Source organism: Capronia coronata, assembly GCF_000585585.1.
Source record: "Capronia coronata CBS 617.96 chromosome Unknown acBCG-supercont1.8, whole genome shotgun sequence".
NCBI classification, from domain to species: domain Eukaryota; kingdom Fungi; phylum Ascomycota; class Eurotiomycetes; order Chaetothyriales; family Herpotrichiellaceae; genus Capronia; species Capronia coronata.
This window is the reverse complement of record NW_006912900.1, coordinates 956,941-973,150: the sequence shown is the minus strand read 5'-3', so window position 1 is coordinate 973,150 and position 16,210 is coordinate 956,941. Positions and strand designations below refer to the sequence as shown.

General features: G+C 52.7%; 6 protein-coding genes across 6 annotated transcripts; 1 reads left to right on the top strand and 5 right to left on the bottom strand.

Annotated features, from left to right (window-relative positions):
- Window positions 1–5: 5 nt before the first annotated feature.
- Window positions 6–3,851, bottom strand: A1O1_08594 (serine/threonine protein kinase; the record flags this gene model as incomplete). Its single annotated transcript, XM_007729453.1, has 6 exons — window positions 6–303; window positions 469–1,037; window positions 1,127–2,484; window positions 2,545–2,684; window positions 2,739–3,088; window positions 3,165–3,851. The coding sequence occupies 6 exons, from the start codon at window positions 3,849–3,851 to the stop codon at window positions 6–8; spliced, it is 3,402 nt and encodes a 1,133-aa protein (XP_007727643.1).
- Window positions 3,852–5,146: 1,295 nt separating this feature from the next.
- Window positions 5,147–7,118, bottom strand: A1O1_08593 (uncharacterized protein; the record flags this gene model as incomplete). Its single annotated transcript, XM_007729452.1, has 6 exons — window positions 5,147–5,434; window positions 5,491–5,622; window positions 5,708–6,034; window positions 6,094–6,658; window positions 6,717–6,849; window positions 6,905–7,118. 6 exons carry the CDS (start codon window positions 7,116–7,118, stop codon window positions 5,147–5,149), a joined length of 1,659 nt encoding a protein of 552 aa, XP_007727642.1.
- A 564-nt stretch (window positions 7,119–7,682) lies between these two features.
- On the bottom strand, window positions 7,683–8,160 carry A1O1_08592 (uncharacterized protein; the record flags this gene model as incomplete). Its single annotated transcript, XM_007729451.1, has 3 exons — window positions 7,683–7,760; window positions 7,843–7,887; window positions 7,948–8,160. The coding sequence occupies 3 exons, from the start codon at window positions 8,158–8,160 to the stop codon at window positions 7,683–7,685; spliced, it is 336 nt and encodes a 111-aa protein (XP_007727641.1).
- A 1,143-nt stretch (window positions 8,161–9,303) lies between these two features.
- A1O1_08591 (uncharacterized protein) lies at window positions 9,304–11,025 on the top strand (the record flags this gene model as incomplete). Its single annotated transcript, XM_007729450.1, has 1 exon — window positions 9,304–11,025. One exon carries the CDS (start codon window positions 9,304–9,306, stop codon window positions 11,023–11,025), a length of 1,722 nt encoding a protein of 573 aa, XP_007727640.1.
- An 83-nt stretch (window positions 11,026–11,108) lies between these two features.
- Window positions 11,109–13,232, bottom strand: A1O1_08590 (dihydroxy-acid dehydratase; the record flags this gene model as incomplete). Its single annotated transcript, XM_007729449.1, has 3 exons — window positions 11,109–12,324; window positions 12,394–12,554; window positions 12,621–13,232. The coding sequence occupies 3 exons, from the start codon at window positions 13,230–13,232 to the stop codon at window positions 11,109–11,111; spliced, it is 1,989 nt and encodes a 662-aa protein (XP_007727639.1).
- A 699-nt stretch (window positions 13,233–13,931) lies between these two features.
- Window positions 13,932–15,500, bottom strand: A1O1_08589 (uncharacterized protein; the record flags this gene model as incomplete). Its single annotated transcript, XM_007729448.1, has 2 exons — window positions 13,932–15,074; window positions 15,150–15,500. The coding sequence occupies 2 exons, from the start codon at window positions 15,498–15,500 to the stop codon at window positions 13,932–13,934; spliced, it is 1,494 nt and encodes a 497-aa protein (XP_007727638.1).
- Window positions 15,501–16,210: the final 710 nt, after the last annotated feature.

Sequence of the window (16,210 nt, the reverse complement as noted above, 5' to 3'; positions counted from 1 at the left end):
CCGACCTAGGCGCAAGAAGACGTCAGTATTGTTATGATAAAACACCACTTCGCAGTGGAAAGGAGATTGATCATCTTCTCACCCACTGAATAGTTATCGTCGCTCGGCCCTGAGTCTGGAGAAAACGATCCCAGCGGTGCGGTGGGTGTGCTTGTATGCGATGTTCCAGCTGAACTGGGGCTGGTCGTGGGATTTGAACTCTGGCTCGGACCCTTGTGCTCGTCTTCATCCACGTCTTCGAGAATACTCCCGGCGATCATTTTCCAGACTTGACCTGTGCAAGGCTCGGTGTCGATGATATCTCTAGAAATCCAGGTTATCAGTCTTTAATACCGTCTATGTTAGGGAGTAATTCGATAATTGAAGATGAGAATAACGGTGGCTACGATATCAACAGCAATGCTAAGTTCAGGGGGGGCTGAGAAAACAACAGCAGTAAGGTCAATGAGGGTGGTGTGTCAAACTTACTCAATCCCAAAACGTTTCTCCATCTCATCATCCAATCCCTCCAACCTTCGGATAGCGTCAGGATGGTCGCCGAAGCTGATAAACTGGATACTGAACCGCCGCGGTTCCATGGAGTTGAGTTTCCTGACAAAATCAACAATTTTCTTCTCGACCACATCTTCTTTGACCGAGCCCAGCCACAGGCCGTCCGTTAGGATCAGCAATGTCATAGGCCTTTTCCGGTTGGTCTCGAGGTAATCGTCAAACACCCTTCCAAGGACGGCAGTCATGTCCGTTCGTAGGAGTACTTCTTGTGTTTCATTTTGACCATTGCCTGCTGCCGCCGTGGGGAGGGGACCGGGGGCTGCGCCCTTCATAGCCTTGCGGAACAGTGACGCGGTCTTCCAACTTTTGGCATTTCTGAGGTTGTACTTATCCCCAATCGTGAATACCAGGTCGAGACCGTCGTCGTCCAGCCCGGCCAATTTCATCGCTAACGTCTCCAATACGTAAGTTGCTACATCCCAGAACGGCCACATTGTAGGCCCGTTGTCGACGATAAATTCCTGGACGGATTGGCTCTTAGTATACTATCACGAGCAAGAAAGGAGTCGAGCGAGTTGGGAAAAGGGGGCAGGCCCAACCGAACCAGACCAAAATCAATGCAAAGCCCACTTACTATGTCTCGATCCTTGATGACATTCTTCAGGTGAGCGTCTTTCTTTGGAGTGGCAAAGGGACGCTTCGACCGATTATCGAGCTCCTCACGTACTCGGCGAATATCGAGTGTGGGCGCGAGAGTAGGTACATGAACTTCTGTAAGGACAAAGCCACGAGATAGTCGTGGAGCCGGTGAGATATTCGATGGGTCTGGATTGCTCTGGGAATATCCTATTGCTGGAGTGGCTGCATGCCCTAATACCGAGTCATGCCCCCCTGCTAACGTGAACATCTGCCGTTCTCCCTGGGTGCCATTGGGTGTGTCGTCCTGGTGACTTTGGAATTCATAGTCAGACATCTTCGATGAGCGGGTGGGAAGTTGGTCGTTGGGTGTCTGGTGTGGACGAAATGGGGATACATCATTGCTTGGATTCTCCCACTCATTCAACGGCCTGCCTTTACCCCTTTGATCTTGGTGCCGGACAATATCGATGGTCTCGTGGTTCAGTCTCAACTGGGGGGTTGGTGCTAAAGACCGGCTTGAAAGTACAGGCCTCACTATGCTCAGGGGCTCTTCAGCATGCTCAACTTGACTGTCAAGGAGACATGAGATGCTCGAGCTCTCAGGGACATGAGTCTGGGCTTTCAGTTCCCTCTCGAGGTCATCAGCTCTGTGTGCTGTCTTCCCACGCGGTATATTCTCGAGTCGCTCTGACTTTCCGAAGCGTCTGGTTTTGCGAGGTACGCTACCCCGAGCAGCAGATTCGACACTGCCTGTCGCTCCACGCATTGAATATCTGACGGGGTTGGAGCTCGAGTACGGGGCTGGAGCAAGCCTCTCCGTACCAGATGACTTGGCTCGGGCAGCTTCGGTCGTGTTGGCGGGAGCCCCTCGGTCGTATTCCAGGAGGGTTGTGAGGACGGATTGATGTGTACCTGTGCCTTTGCGGGGGTACTTGTAGTCATTGTCCGAGGCCTCCAGCATATTGTTCAATTCTTTACACAAATCAGTGGATGATATTCGGTCCTTTGGGTTCCCCAGGAGCATTTTTCTATCCACAAGGCCTAGGACTTTCCTGGACAAAGAGTCGGACCTGCGCGCGATCGTGCTTAGATAGTCGTGCCAGTGAATGACTTCTGGGAGGACATCGCGTCCATTATGGAAGGCGTCATGAGCTGTGGGAGCGATGGCGTCCGGCTGATGCTCTCGTTGTTTTCTCAGACCTGCAATAGCTTGCTTTCTCAACGTCTCGTATTGAAGAATTCCTTGATAACCTAGAATAACCCAGGTGGCTGCGACGGATAGAACGCAACCAAAAGACCAGGTGTCGATGGTTTGGGTGACGGGAGTCAGAATGGGATCAGTCTCAGGAGGCCCTACCGAGAACGAGCAATGAGATCAGCTGCTGAAGTCAAAACGGCTTTCGTCCGACATACCATAGGTCTGAGTTCCCCCTTCGATATATTCCGTTGGGAGTTCGTTCCTTCGCCTTTTGAATTTTGCAAATCCAAAATCCGCGAGCTTGAATTCCCCGTGCACGCGTAGGATGTTATCAAGTTTGATATCGGCGTGCCAGCTTATCTCAGCTTGTCAGCAAGCGCAATGCAGCTCGAAGGTCTTGCATACCTACCCGTGGTACTCGTCGGTGAAACCGTCCCCACTTTGCCGGACCAGATTGTGAAGCCGCTTGATGGCTTCAGCCACGTTGGACAATGCTCTCCAGAAGGCAATGATCTCAGGTGTTCGAACGGGTGGGTATGAGTGCTGGTCTGCAAAGAACTCGTCGAGATCCAGTTCTCCAAACTCAAGAAGAATGTTGTAGGTCCGTGAGTCAGGCATGTCGGGTATCTCTTCAAAGGTGTAGTCACCAAGATGTTGTACCATTCCTGGTTGGCCTCGAAGTCCTTCGAATGCCGTCTTCTCCCAGTCAAAGTAGCCTTTGTTTGCAGGGGAGTAAGTTTTCAGAGCCAACTGATAGCACTACCAATAGTCAGTAAGAGTCTGAGTCGATCACATTCAGTGAATGAGAGGGACGTCTGCCAGCAGCGTTACTTACCCACCCCAAATCTTTGTCGTAGAATCGTGACTCAATGATTGCTTTTCTCATAGCGTCATTCACATAGTCCTCATGGATCAAAATTTGGTAGACTTCGGCGGTGCCGCCTTTGCCATTGATCGACTCTTTCCGTAAGAAAGGTAGAACCCGGTTCCCACCATGCAGGGACATGCTCATCTTGTAGTTGATTGTGACTGGTGTATATGACCACCTTTTGCGGTCGAAATCATCGATGATAGCTTTTACCTTAGTAGGGCTCAGTGAATCCCTAAGCAATTCATCCTTCTGCAATTCATCCAGGACGTTTGGGTAGAAGTGCGGAGCTGACAATAGGTGCTGATCAACGATATTGGCTCGACGGAAGACATGAATCAGATCTCCATGACCAAGCTCCAAGAGGATACCGAAGACAAGAAGGGCGCTCGCAATCGTGTCGGACGAGTCGTAGAACATGGGTTTGTGCGCCTTGCGGTGGTGGAGTTCCCGGAGGAGTCTGCCAACATTTTTTGTCTCCTGGTTGGCCTTTCTCCCCTGGTTGGTGTCGGTTTCCACCATCCATGCCAGCAATTTAGATATATCGACAAAGTACCGGCCGCATGCTGCCTCGTGGTACCACTCTGTGAGCAGCTTGTTTTGAAATCGTCGACATACTGACTCCACCTCAGGTTGTGTGGAAGGACCAGCCATGGCAAGGCGGAACTGCGACGGACGGAGCAGTCAAGGCCAGAGCCTTGGCGGAGCTTGTCATCGGCAACCAGATCAAAAACCCGATGAGGTGGATGGCGTATGTGAGGGCAGCGATGCTGGTAGTAGAAGAAGAAGAAGAAGAAGAAGCAGATGGAGAAGAAGGAGAAGTCGAGGACGATGAAGAGAATATTGCGCAGGAAAGAAGGATAGAAGAAGCTGCCAGAATCAGAAGTGTGCGCCCTTCGTTTTGCTGTGCTGCATTGCTAGCCATCAAAAGGATGAGGAGGGGCGACCACAGATCTAAAAGGCCTGGTGGTTGCCTGTTCTTACCCCATTCCAGACAGCATGCAGCAGCAGAGTCGCTGCCTCCGGAGGCAGGCTGAGTCGCGTCTTCTGAGGGTTCCCTCACCTTCCTCCCTGGCCCTGGAATACCAGGAAGGAGGAAGGGAACCGGACGTGAACAGTCAATGCCCATGGTCCTATCCACAACCGTCCATTCGGCCTATCCCGGGGCTGCTCGTTCAACCCTCCACAAAGATGGTGGACTGGCCATGGGGCTAATGAGGCTAAAGCTTCGCGAGAGCAGGGCTCCCTGGGTCGCTCTCGCCTCGATGGGCTGAATCGTTGGCTTCTAGGCCCGTGAAAAATGCTCCACTCACACCTGTACAGCGTAGTGTCTCTCGAGTGCCTGAACAGGCTGTTACAGACTAGGGCGATTGTGCCATTGAAAGGCAGATTGTGTTGAGACTAGCCCAGGTTGATTGCGGTACATGCGCTGTTAATTGGGTTGTAAGGCACAGTGATCCGTATGACCAGCATAGCTCATTCTCCCGGACGGAGGCGATAGGAATGGATGACAGTTGCGTCAACAAGGCCGAGCACTTAGAAGTGCTCCGGCAGCAAGTACAGGACACTGCCCCAGAAGCCTCTGCCCGGGCCGCCGAGGGTCCAGGTTCATGCTTGTTACGCAGTCTGAGTGGAGTCAACCACCCTGGGGACAAGATCCTGGTCGGTCGGGCTGACAATATGGTTGTGAAGAGGATCGGAGTGGCTGCAGAAACATTCTAAGCGTCCTCTTTCACAACCTGACTGTCAGTTCAACTCATCCATTCAGGCATCTTATGTCGGATGGGCAGAATGGTTGCCTGTTCCATTCCTTCTCGCTAGGCGAAAGAAAGACTTGGTGACTAACACAAGCCATCAAGGAGAAACCAGGGTCGAAATCAACACCATGGCGCGGATGTATGAAAGAGTGCGGCTTGTCTCATTGCTGCCTGTGTCCTCGGTGCTCAGAGTCATACAATGGAGTCGGTGCTGGTGTGCGAAGACAGCTTCGAAAGTTCCACGTCCTGAGTCCTGTTCTGTGTCCACCTTTTCCAGATCTTGTAGCCCGCCGGCTGCTGCTGCTTCCGCCTTTTTCTCTCAGTAAGCTTCAAGGAGACGATTGCAGCAATCAGAGTGGCAAAGGTCAACGGCAACGTCACTTGCAGCCAGCGATACATGGCTGCTTTAGAGAATGTCCCGTCATGCGGTGGCCCACCGTTCTGAGTCTGATACTTGACAATGTCTGTGCTGAAGAAGGTCTTTGTAGTCGCATTAGCCTCTGATCCATCGTGGCTCGTAGTGTACTGCAACCTACAGAAACAAATGTGGCTGGTAGATACACCAGAGTCACAATGGTAATGATCCGCATCACAATTGCCTCTCTCTCCATGTTCTGATTGAGTCTTTCCATTCTCTCTGTCGCCTGGCTTTGGAGGTGCTGGATGACCTAAGGGAGTAACATTTTCGGTCAGAACGAAGCCTTCGCCACAAAGCAGCTGCAGAATGTATTGCTGTGGGCAAACCCAACTTACCATTTCCTTCCTGTCGCTCGTGATCTTGACCTGCAATTTTGCACGCGCAATTTGCATCTTGAAGTCAGACACCATGTCCTCGACCTGGGCCGTGAAGGTGGTTATGTCGAGATCGCAATCGTCCTTTAGCTTCTGGGGGACATCCTTGTTCTTCCTCAGGCCGTCATAAAATCGGCACATCGCCAACATGATATCGACGTTTGCTTCCAAGATCATAATGACCTCGTTGATCTTGTCTTCCCAGAGCTGAAGGTGCTGGACATGTTCTGGTTTCGACAGACGGTAGGCGTGTCCCGGTCCTCGCGCGCCCAGAATAACCATGGATGTCTGCGATATCATTTAGATCCGTACTTACGGCCGTGGTAGTTCGGCAGGGATCTGCTCACCTGTTCTTCTATCACGGTCTCGAGCCAAAGGATGTACCAACGCCAGTCTTCTGTCGACCAGTGACAGAACATCAAGTGTGCAGCAAGGCTGGACCGAAGACACTCCTCAACGCTCCCAAAAGATCTGTCTTCCGGCCTGCCATCCTTTCCAGTTAACTCCTTATATCGCTCTTGGAGATCGTGATTCCCTTTTGTCACGATCCAGAGGCTGGTGCCGTTCACAACGTCAAATTGGTGGTGTATGACAGCCGGCCGGATGGACCACTCGTTCAACCGTGAATTCGTGGTATCCTTGGACGCCAAAGCAACGCTTTTCAAGTTATAACAAAGCTGATATTGGCGCCCACTTCTGCCTAGAGAGGGGATCGCAAGACCACGGGGAGGATCAGAGAGAGTGCTCTGCTCACGGAATCCGCTGAACCTGCGGTCGCGCGGCTCGCTTTGTGAACCAAAGACTGAGATGAAATCTAGGTAGATTGGCATCACCTGGTGGAATGTCAAAATTCGAGCCAGCATCTTGCGGGTTGTCTTTAGCGGCGCCCTGGAGTGTTCGCCATAAACATATCTGTCGCAAAGTCAGGGGAATACAGCCTTCGTAACGCCTGTTAACATGGGAGATTCACATGAATCGACATCTGGGGTCGGGTTTCCGGGCCACAACAACCAGCTTTGTCGAATCAGCCGGGTCAGCGACCGTGTCTAGCCCCAGCCATTCTGTCAGTTTCATTGAAGTATGGATGTTGTACTTCTCCAATGCTAAACATACCCCGGATTAGATGACGACTTCCAGAAGAGGCGCCACAGCTCATACCTTTGCCAGAGGCATTGTGAAGGTCCCTAAACGACAATTCCACGTTGGACTCATCATTAACGAAGAGATCAGGTTCGGCTGCATCCAGACGATCTTTGTAAGCCTGGAGGGCGGTAGGGTAGGTGAGGGTACTTTTGTGAAACAAATTCTGCGGGTAAGACTCGTTATGCAGCCACGAGCGCTGGAAGATCGTGGGCAGTTGCAGCGTTTGCATACCTTCTTCGGATGCCACCTCAATGCAACGTATGACTTTCTAACTTTTGAGGCTAGATGAGATATTTATCGCGAGATACGACTCTTCCTATAAATCCGGCGCGTCTCAAGAAGACAGACCTCCCAGTCGGCCTATCTGTGGCGTGTTTGTGGGCGCCAGTGGTACACTAGGTATGTTGTGACCGGTGGCTCGGCCACGACTGCGGCATATGAACCAGATACTGGCAGGATTGGACCTGACAAAAGTCCCGAATCTTGGCCAGGTGGCAGCGCGGCTTGTTCAAGTTCGTGATATCAAGCGAGAGCCCATGTTTCAGTCGGGCTAGCAGGGGGGTTGTTCAATCGTGGCTGACAGCGACTGACCAAAGCGTCAGCCCCTCTCTCCTGTGCTACGCCCCCATCAGCCTTGTTGGTGAGTAGCACACATTGTTTGTAGATTCTTGGCCATTGCTAGAGGCATGGAGGATACGAGACAAGGCAACTGTGATGGTTACGTGGTTGCAGTTCAGTCCCTGATCACAATCTCGTCTGCGCATAATGTACATGGATTGCCTAACTTTCATGCTCATTCCGGCTCTGGCGACTGAGAAGGATGACGGGTCTGGCTCTTGTCCCTCAACTTCTCGAGTTCTTTCTTGTCGTCCTGCAGCACCTGTTAGTAGAAGCACCTTAGACCTACGTCCGAGCAGAGACTTCATCCCCTGCATTCCGTGGCCTAGACTTACCGTGGTCAGAAGCTCGGGTACTTCGAAAACCCAGTAGTCGCCCAACTGTATTTGCACAGACGCCGTCAGAGAGGCTCATGGAATTGAATGGCCACGGACACTTACTCGTTGTTCCTTGAATTCCAGCCCTGGATACTTGGACTTTGGGAATTTGGCATCCAAGTAGCCCTTGAGCTTTGCCCAGGTCATTCCATTGTAGACTCCATACCGGTCTTGCTGGAGCCGCGGAGCTTCATCACCTTGCGCGGAGTATGGTCGAGTGTTCCTGCGTCGGAGTGACCTGTCATCGCCACTTTCGCCAGTGCCTCGTCGCCTCATTTGAGCGGAGCTCGATCGTGGTTATTGGAGAGATGGAGTCGTTGGATTGCCTCTATCGTGACTGCTGCTGAGGGAACCTCGCCTCAATGGGCTGAGGATCGATTGTGTTCCACTTTTATCATGCTACAGAGCATCGTATACATTAATAGTTACAAGCCAGCATCCAGCCCCCTCGCGTGACTCTGAGCGGTCTAGGTGCTAGCAGAGCCGCATGGGATTTCAGCCCATGCGAGAAGTCGCCCACATGAGAGGTGTGACCTCCTGAGGCAAGATATGCTATTGGACGTGTCGTTTAATAGATCAGGGCTGATGTCGAAGCTGGCTCTCAAAATCGTCATGATTGGACCAGTGACAAAGCGAGAAACAAGCAATCGCACATGCTCAGTGCTGGTGTCGTTCCGCCTGGGGTGCAAGCTGCTGGACATGTTACACAAGACTCGAGTCTTGGCCCGGACAATGAGGGGGCATAGCCCCCTAGCTTCTCTGGCTGCCTCTCTGGCTGCATCTGGTGCGCTTGCATTGCCGCGGCCAGGAGGTCATTGGGGGCCTGTTCGTGGAGGCTTGCCAAAAGAAAATATGTTTTCGAACTGCTTGCGGCGGGGGAAGCTGAGGCTGATCAGGCTGTCTCCTCGATTGTCACAATGATCCACGAAGGGTATGCTTCCTCTTCCCGATCAGATTAAGACATACCGTACTGGAATCGCTGAGCGGGCTCCAGGGTGAGCATGATCAGTACAGTATTACCTTTATCAACGAAGATGCCATGCTCCAGGTTGTCGTCTTGTCAGCGATGTTTCCGTTTGTGCTGGAAGAGAGAATGCGTCTGAGAGAGAGATTATTCACCCTAGAATTACGGTGAGGCACAAAACCGGATCAATGCAATATCAACTTCCAACCTCAAAGCTCAGTATCAATCCAATTGAACTGAACATGTTTCAACCTGCCCTCCTCTTCACCACGTCCAGTTTCCTTACACCTGCCTTTGAGTAATTCGTCGTCTTGACCTTATATTTGGATAGCGAGTTTGAAACCCAAGTGTCTCTTTTGTTGTATGCCACGCGTCTTTCGATCATCATTTCTGAAAGACAACCTCGTCGAGCACCTCCAAAGCTCGAATCTGCTGATCAAAAGTCCAGAGGTACAATGGCCAGGAGGCAGAACAAGCCTCCAAAGCAGAGCAAACAGACTGTGGAAAACAACACCGCACCTGTCTCTCAACAAAGCTCTCATGTGCACACGCAGAGACCGAGAACCATCTGGAGTATCTTGAGCGATCTCAGGACCCAACGAGCCTTGCAACTGATCCTCCTCGCGTCGCTATATGCATCAATCTCGCAACTGACCCTGTCACCTGTCTACGGAGCTGTCCCCGCTGCCTTGTACCATCGCTATGGACTTACCGCCTCGTTTCTGCTTGCCTTTGCCCTGCGTGGTTATTTACCCCCCTGGATTGCCCAGGGCATCACACCATTCTGTTTCTGGATTCCCACGATTCAGTTCTTACTGTTCCAGCTCAGCGCGGTCCTCGGAAACCCCCTGGGCCCCGTGATTACGGAAAGCTTAACATGCTATCCGTTGGTGGTGTTATCTGTATACGTGGCCATCCAATATTTTGACAAAGTAAACGAAACCCATTTGGACTCGCGCTACGGCGATGCGGTACCATCCATGGGTCTGTTTATGCTCTTCACGGTTTTTCAAAGGGCCTCCAAAAGCTTCATCTCCTCATTGGCCGGACCGGGCTTTCTCCGGTCTCGCATCGGTCTACAACTTTTCATCGCCTCGCTGTATGGGATGGTATTGCCCAGAAGCCTTCTATGGCCCTCCATGCCAGCCGTCGCTTTCACCATGGTGGCCAATCCGCATTGCGCTCTGTCAAAGACCACGCAGGTGCTGAACAACACGTTAGCTCTGTACGACTACACTCTACTGGAACGCAAGGAGTCCGTCACGGGCTACATCTCCGTGCTCGAGGACAATCAGCGTGGGTTCCGCGTCATGAGATGCGACCATAGTCTACTCGGAGGTGAATGGAAGATGGAACCATCAAAGCAGCGGAATAGGAGACGGAGAGTGGGAGAGCCAATCTACGCCGTGTTCACCATGCTTGAAGCTGTCCGACTCGTGGAACCATCATCCAGCAACATGGACAAGACAGCATTAAACATCGGTTTGGGTATCGGAACTGCGCCATCTGCGCTGATAGCCCATGGAATCAACACCACAATCCTCGAAATCGACCAGGTGGTACATGAGTTCGCGGTCAAATATTTCGCTCTGCCGCATAATCACAGCTACTTGATCGGCGACGCCGTGGCAGCCGTTCGAAACGCCAATGCGTCGGAGGCTGATTCATACGACTATATCATTCACGACGTCTTCACGGGTGGAGCAGAACCTGTGGAGCTCTTCACGGCCGAATTCATGGCTGGCCTGCATATGCTGCTGAAACCTGACGGGGTGATTGCCATCAACTACGCCGGAGACATTACCATGCCCGCCTCATCTCTCATCTATCGCACCATCACATCCGTCTTCCCATCCTGCCGAGTCTTTAGAGAAGACGAAGCTCCAGCTCCTGGTACAAAAGCCGACGACTTCACGAATATGGTGATCTTTTGCCGCAAACAAGCCATGCCGATCACTTTCCGAAAGCCTACACACGCAGACTTTCTTGGCAGCGGTGCTCGGAGAGAGTTCCTCCTGCCCAGACACGAGATCCCACTGGGTGCATTCGAGAAATCTGGCGACGTCCTACGCAGCGGCAAGACAAAACAACTGGAGAAATGGCAGGCCCAGAGCGCATTGGGCCACTGGAGAGTCATGCGAACAGTGCTACCAGATGTGATCTGGGAAAACTGGTGATAACCAGAACTCGTACCATGGGGAACCTGAAGCCATACCAGGAGACACAGGTCTCGACCATTATAAACACTCCAGCGATCCATTCAATGGTTGTGCCGGGGCGCAGGCCAGCGTTGCGCCACGCGTTGATATTTGACAGCGCAATTCAGGACCATACCCTCATTCAGCTGGCCGGTCTCCCGCCTGAAGATATCCTGCCATGGCGTTTGGCTTTCTGGAATCGCATAGCCGCCTTTAGACTCGAGCTCCTTACGACGCCGCTCCAATTCATCCTCTGCCACCAGAATATTGACCTTTCTTTTGTTGAGGTCGACCCGTAGCCGGTCGCCGTCACGTAAGAGCGCCAGGTTCCCACCTGCAGCTGCTTCCGGACTGGCGTTCAGAATAGACGGCGACCCTGACGTGCCAGACTGTCTGCCGTCTCCGATGCACGGCAGAGAATGGACCCCTTGCTTCAACAGATGTCCCGGCGCATGCATGTTGACCACCTCTGCGGCGCCGGGATATCCGATCGGGCCCGCGCCTCTCATGACCAAGATGGTCCTCTTATCGATGGAAGTCTTGGGGTCATCGATGCGCTGGATGAAATCTTCCCGACCATCGAACACAACAGCCTTGCACTCGAAAGCGTTGGGATCGTTAGGATCTTCCAAGAACTCTTTGCGGAATCCGTCCGATATGACAGAGGTCTTCATGATGGCGGAATCAAAGAGACTGCCGGTCATATGGAGAAACCCAGCACTTTCTTTCTGCGGTTCCGAGTACGCCCTGATCGTCTGTCGGTCCCAGGAGTGTTGACCACTCACATTGTCCTTGACTGTCCTGCCATTACACGTCAGGGCTTGGGCGTGCAGCTTGCCCTGGTCCAGGAGCTCGGCCATGACAGCCGGGAGACCGCCCGCCTTGTAGTATTCTTCACACAACATCTCGCCGGCCGGTTGGACGTTCACGAGCAGCGGGATGTCGAATCCGATTTTGTCCCAGTCGTTCAGATCGAGAGGCACTCCAGTATGCTTTGCAATCGCATTCAAGTGGATCGGAGCATTGGTGCTGCCTCCAATGGCGCTGTTGACCACGATGGCATTCTCGAACGCTTCCCTTGTCATGATGTCACTTGGCTTGCGGTCCGCATGAATCATTTCGACAATCTGTCTGCCCGTCTTGTACGCGACTTGGGCTCGCTCACGATATGGTGCCGGAATGGCCGCGGATCCCGGCAGTGCCATCCCCAGGGCCTCAGCAAGCGCGTTCATGGTTGATGCCGTGCCCATAGTGTTGCAGTGGCCAGCAGATGGCGTCCTGTTGATCCAGAGTCAGAGTCAGCCAGAAGAACACCTCCTAACAAACACAACAGCCTCCACGACGTACCCAGACGTGATCATCTCCACCAGCATATCATCATCGATCTCACCTGCGGCGTGCAGATCTCGGGCTTTCCACACAACTGTTCCTGAACCCATGCGCTGGTTCGAGCCCTTGATGCGGCCGTTCAGCATCGGGCCCACGTTGAGGCAGATGGCTGGGATATTCTAAAATCAAATTGTTCAGCAGATCCATCCACGGGCATGCTAGATAGGATCCCGTATCGAACCCACCACAGTAGCAGCGGCCATGAGGAAGGCGGGAGTTGTCTTGTCACAGCCAGTCAGAAGGACGACACCGTCCAACGGATAAGCAAACAGCAGCTCGACCAGCCCTAAATATGCCAGATTCCTGTCCAGCGTCGCAGTAGGCCTTCGCGAACTCTCCTGGATGGGATGTGTTGGAAACTCGAATGCAATGCCGCCAGCTGACCGAATCCCTTCACGGACTCGTTTGGCCAGTGTCAGATGATACCGGTTGCACGGCGCCAGGTCGGAGCCCGACTGTGCAATGCCGACAATCGGTCTTCCAGACATCAATTCCTCCTCAGTGAGCCCGAAATTGAAATACCGGTCAGCATAGAGAGCGGACATCTCGGGATTGCTTTTGTCGTTGAACCAGCGAGCCGACCGGAACTTGGATGGCGACGAAGAAGACCCGACACCACCGCCATTAGTCCCCAGGCCTACCTCCGACAGCTTCTGTTCAAGCTCCCGAGTGCGTTTGCGTAACGAGTCCAGCTCGACTTTGTAGTCTTCAATGTCGCCCACACAGCCATTGTGCTGGCCATCACTGGGGCAGGAGTTACAGGATACGGAGGTCGATGACTCCTGCTGGCAACTCATGCTGATTGAGTGGCTGCAAGAGTGGTTGTCGGACTAATTGATGGCTTGCAGTTGCTGTTGATCAAAGGGTGGCATGCACTCCTTTGAAGCGTAGACGGTTTCGGTCCGAATATGTTCTCCTTGCACAGGGACAACCTACATAAATACGTACGGCTACCATGCGGAAATATACATAGGTGCTTGAGACGAACACGGTCACACGCCGGCGGCTGTCGGCGCGAACCCGATGTCCACTCCAAGTTGATTCCAGAGGTACACTCCAATCAGGATGTTTCGGATTCCAACTCATCTCTCACCTGCGGGGACCCCCACGGAAATGCTCGGTTATTTGGGTGACAGCCAGCCTGGAGGAGGGGTGGAGGGGCTAGGGATCTCCATCAGGCACCTGAGGCTAAGGTTTGTTCGTCGTCAAGTGAGCTGATCGGGTGTTGATACACCGAAAACCTTTTCTCCACGTTCTCCTGTTGTGTAATCCATGAGACGTTGTTACACAGAGAAAGAGGGTTACATCAACATATCTGCCACTGTTTCCGCCTTCACTTGGAATCACATACCTCTGTGGTCTCATCCCTCTCTCTAGTCGCCACTGGAGTTGCTGCCAGTGCTGGCTATGTGCAAGAGAGCGAACAGCATCGACGGACGTCAAGAGAAGCCACGTCCGCTCAAAGTGAGGTACATACATGATGAATACCTGAAGAATCACGCATCGATATCATCAACAATGTGATCTGGTTGAGGTACGTCTCCCGGATCAGGCCGTCTCAGACCCAGGAGATCCTCACTTTGATTCGTAGGTGGACGGGACTGGACCCAAGTTCTAGCTCCCACGGCATAAGGCGTCCAATACGTGGTTGTGCTCTCTTCGGCAAGCATCCTGCTGAGTGGCTCGGATTGGGCGGTCTGAAGAACACGGCCCTCGTTGGGCGCCATATCTGGCCTCGCCATGTTCGGGGTACCGCTCGTGAACTGGCCAGAATTCTGGGAGGTGACTGAATCGAACTCGGTTCCGATCGGTGGAGCTTTTATATAGGAAACGACGCTGGGATTGACTGGGCGAGGCATAGGTTCTTCGCATAATTTAAGGGGTTCTTCGTGCAATTCACCGGAGAAATCTGCGTCCATCCCGTAGTCACTGTCGCTTTCTGATGCGGTCCTCTCTGACACCCAGAACGAGTTCTGCCCTTCTGAGATGAGCGACGCAGTCGACTTGCGCATCTGTAGACCGGGTCCTTCAGCATCGGAAGTTGATTGCTTCGCCACGGACGAAGCAGCTGTTGCTGATGAAGAGTCATATTTATTCGACAATAACGGCAGGTCACTGGAACGGAATGTTGATTGTGCTTCGAGATTCGCCCTCATAGCTGACTGTCCCGCTGGCAGCCATTCACTATCGCCATTGTCGGCAAATTGGACGAATCTGCGCTGCCTTTTTCGTACAGTATGTTCGTATCCTGACAGAAGGGCCTGTCGAGGCACCGCGTTGGCCACCCATGACATTGACATTCCAGCACCCAGATTTTGTGAAGACCTCATGGTTTGATCGTTTCTTGCTCTTCTCAAGGTCATTACCATACCAGCGCTGACATCAATTTGTTGATGGAGAAGTGAGGCAATGAACAGGAAAAAGCCGACGCCTGCGAGCCCTGCTGCTGCGTAGGAGAGTATGTCAACATTGATCGAAGGAGGTGTCGGAGTCCCGAGGACTAGAGACGACGAAGTCAAGGCACTTTCCAGCCATCGTTTGACTCGCTGGCTGCCAAACGACTTGGGTAGGAATGGAGGCGGCGAAAGTGGTTTCCGCAAGGCTGTACGGCATGTTTGGGTGAGCACACCCAAAGTGGTCTGGGCAGGAAGTCCAATGTTAGTCGACTAGTGCACATTTCTTCTCATGGTAAATGAATGCATAGCCATTCTTACATTCTGACTCCGACAGTCGTCGCGGAAATCCTTGACTGAAGTCCACAAGGCGACATTTAAAGCGATGTATGTTGCAACGAGGGCGGCGACACCAGCGAGTACTTTGACGAAGAAGAACAGCCAGCCTTTGACGCGCGCCCTTGCTGAGGTCGTCCCAGGAGCCGCACCGCCTAGGTTGTTGGCTGCAGCCTGTTGAGGAGCGTTCGGTAGGTTGGCATTGACTGGATTGTTGTTGGGGATGTTGTTTGGAGGTGCTACACAAGGCTGAGGCTGCTGTCCTGGAGCTGACGCTGGAGCACTAGCAGTCGGCGATAAAGGCTGTAAATGGATCGATGTTGTGGTTGTTGACATTTTGCCTGTTCATGAGCATCAAGTGCTTCTGCATACATAGGTAGGCATTTATCGTCAGATATGAGGTTCATGGTGCGGTGAGACCTCGACCAGAGACTTGTTGGCAGTCGAGGGGAACCCTGCGCCACAATGGTCGAGACCCTGGCCCCTGGCTGATGCAAGGCGTGTGGGGGCTGAGGCGCGGAAGACCAGGATGAAAGGCCGGGGTCTAGGATCGTCTCAGCTGCGTCCTCCGTGTTCACTGACGTTGCTGACTGGCAGTGCTGTGTGTCTGTGTGTATATGAGGCCATGAAAATCCATCTTATGCATATGTGCCACCTTCTGTCAGTAGGCCAACCTTGCGGCTGGAAGTTGAACCGTGATCACGGCGCTTCCGTTGAAACATCATCGTATGCACACAGCATGCTGGTCAAGACCCAAGAGCCTGTTGTGCATGACATGGAGGACGGAGACCAAGAGTTGAGGCATACTAATATGTATTGATCATATAATTCGTCCACTGGAGAGCACTCCCGAGTCCCCTGGTGAATGGAATGCCTGAGCAACTCTCCTTGACCGGATGGATGGATGTGATTGGACGCTGTAGCATCTCCACAGTGCTCTCCTGGCCATCCAATGATATTGCAGCGTATGTCTAAAGCAGCGTCCCTGGACTACTGTATACGGACTGGCAAGCGCTATAACCTTGTTATCACCAAATCTGGTATTG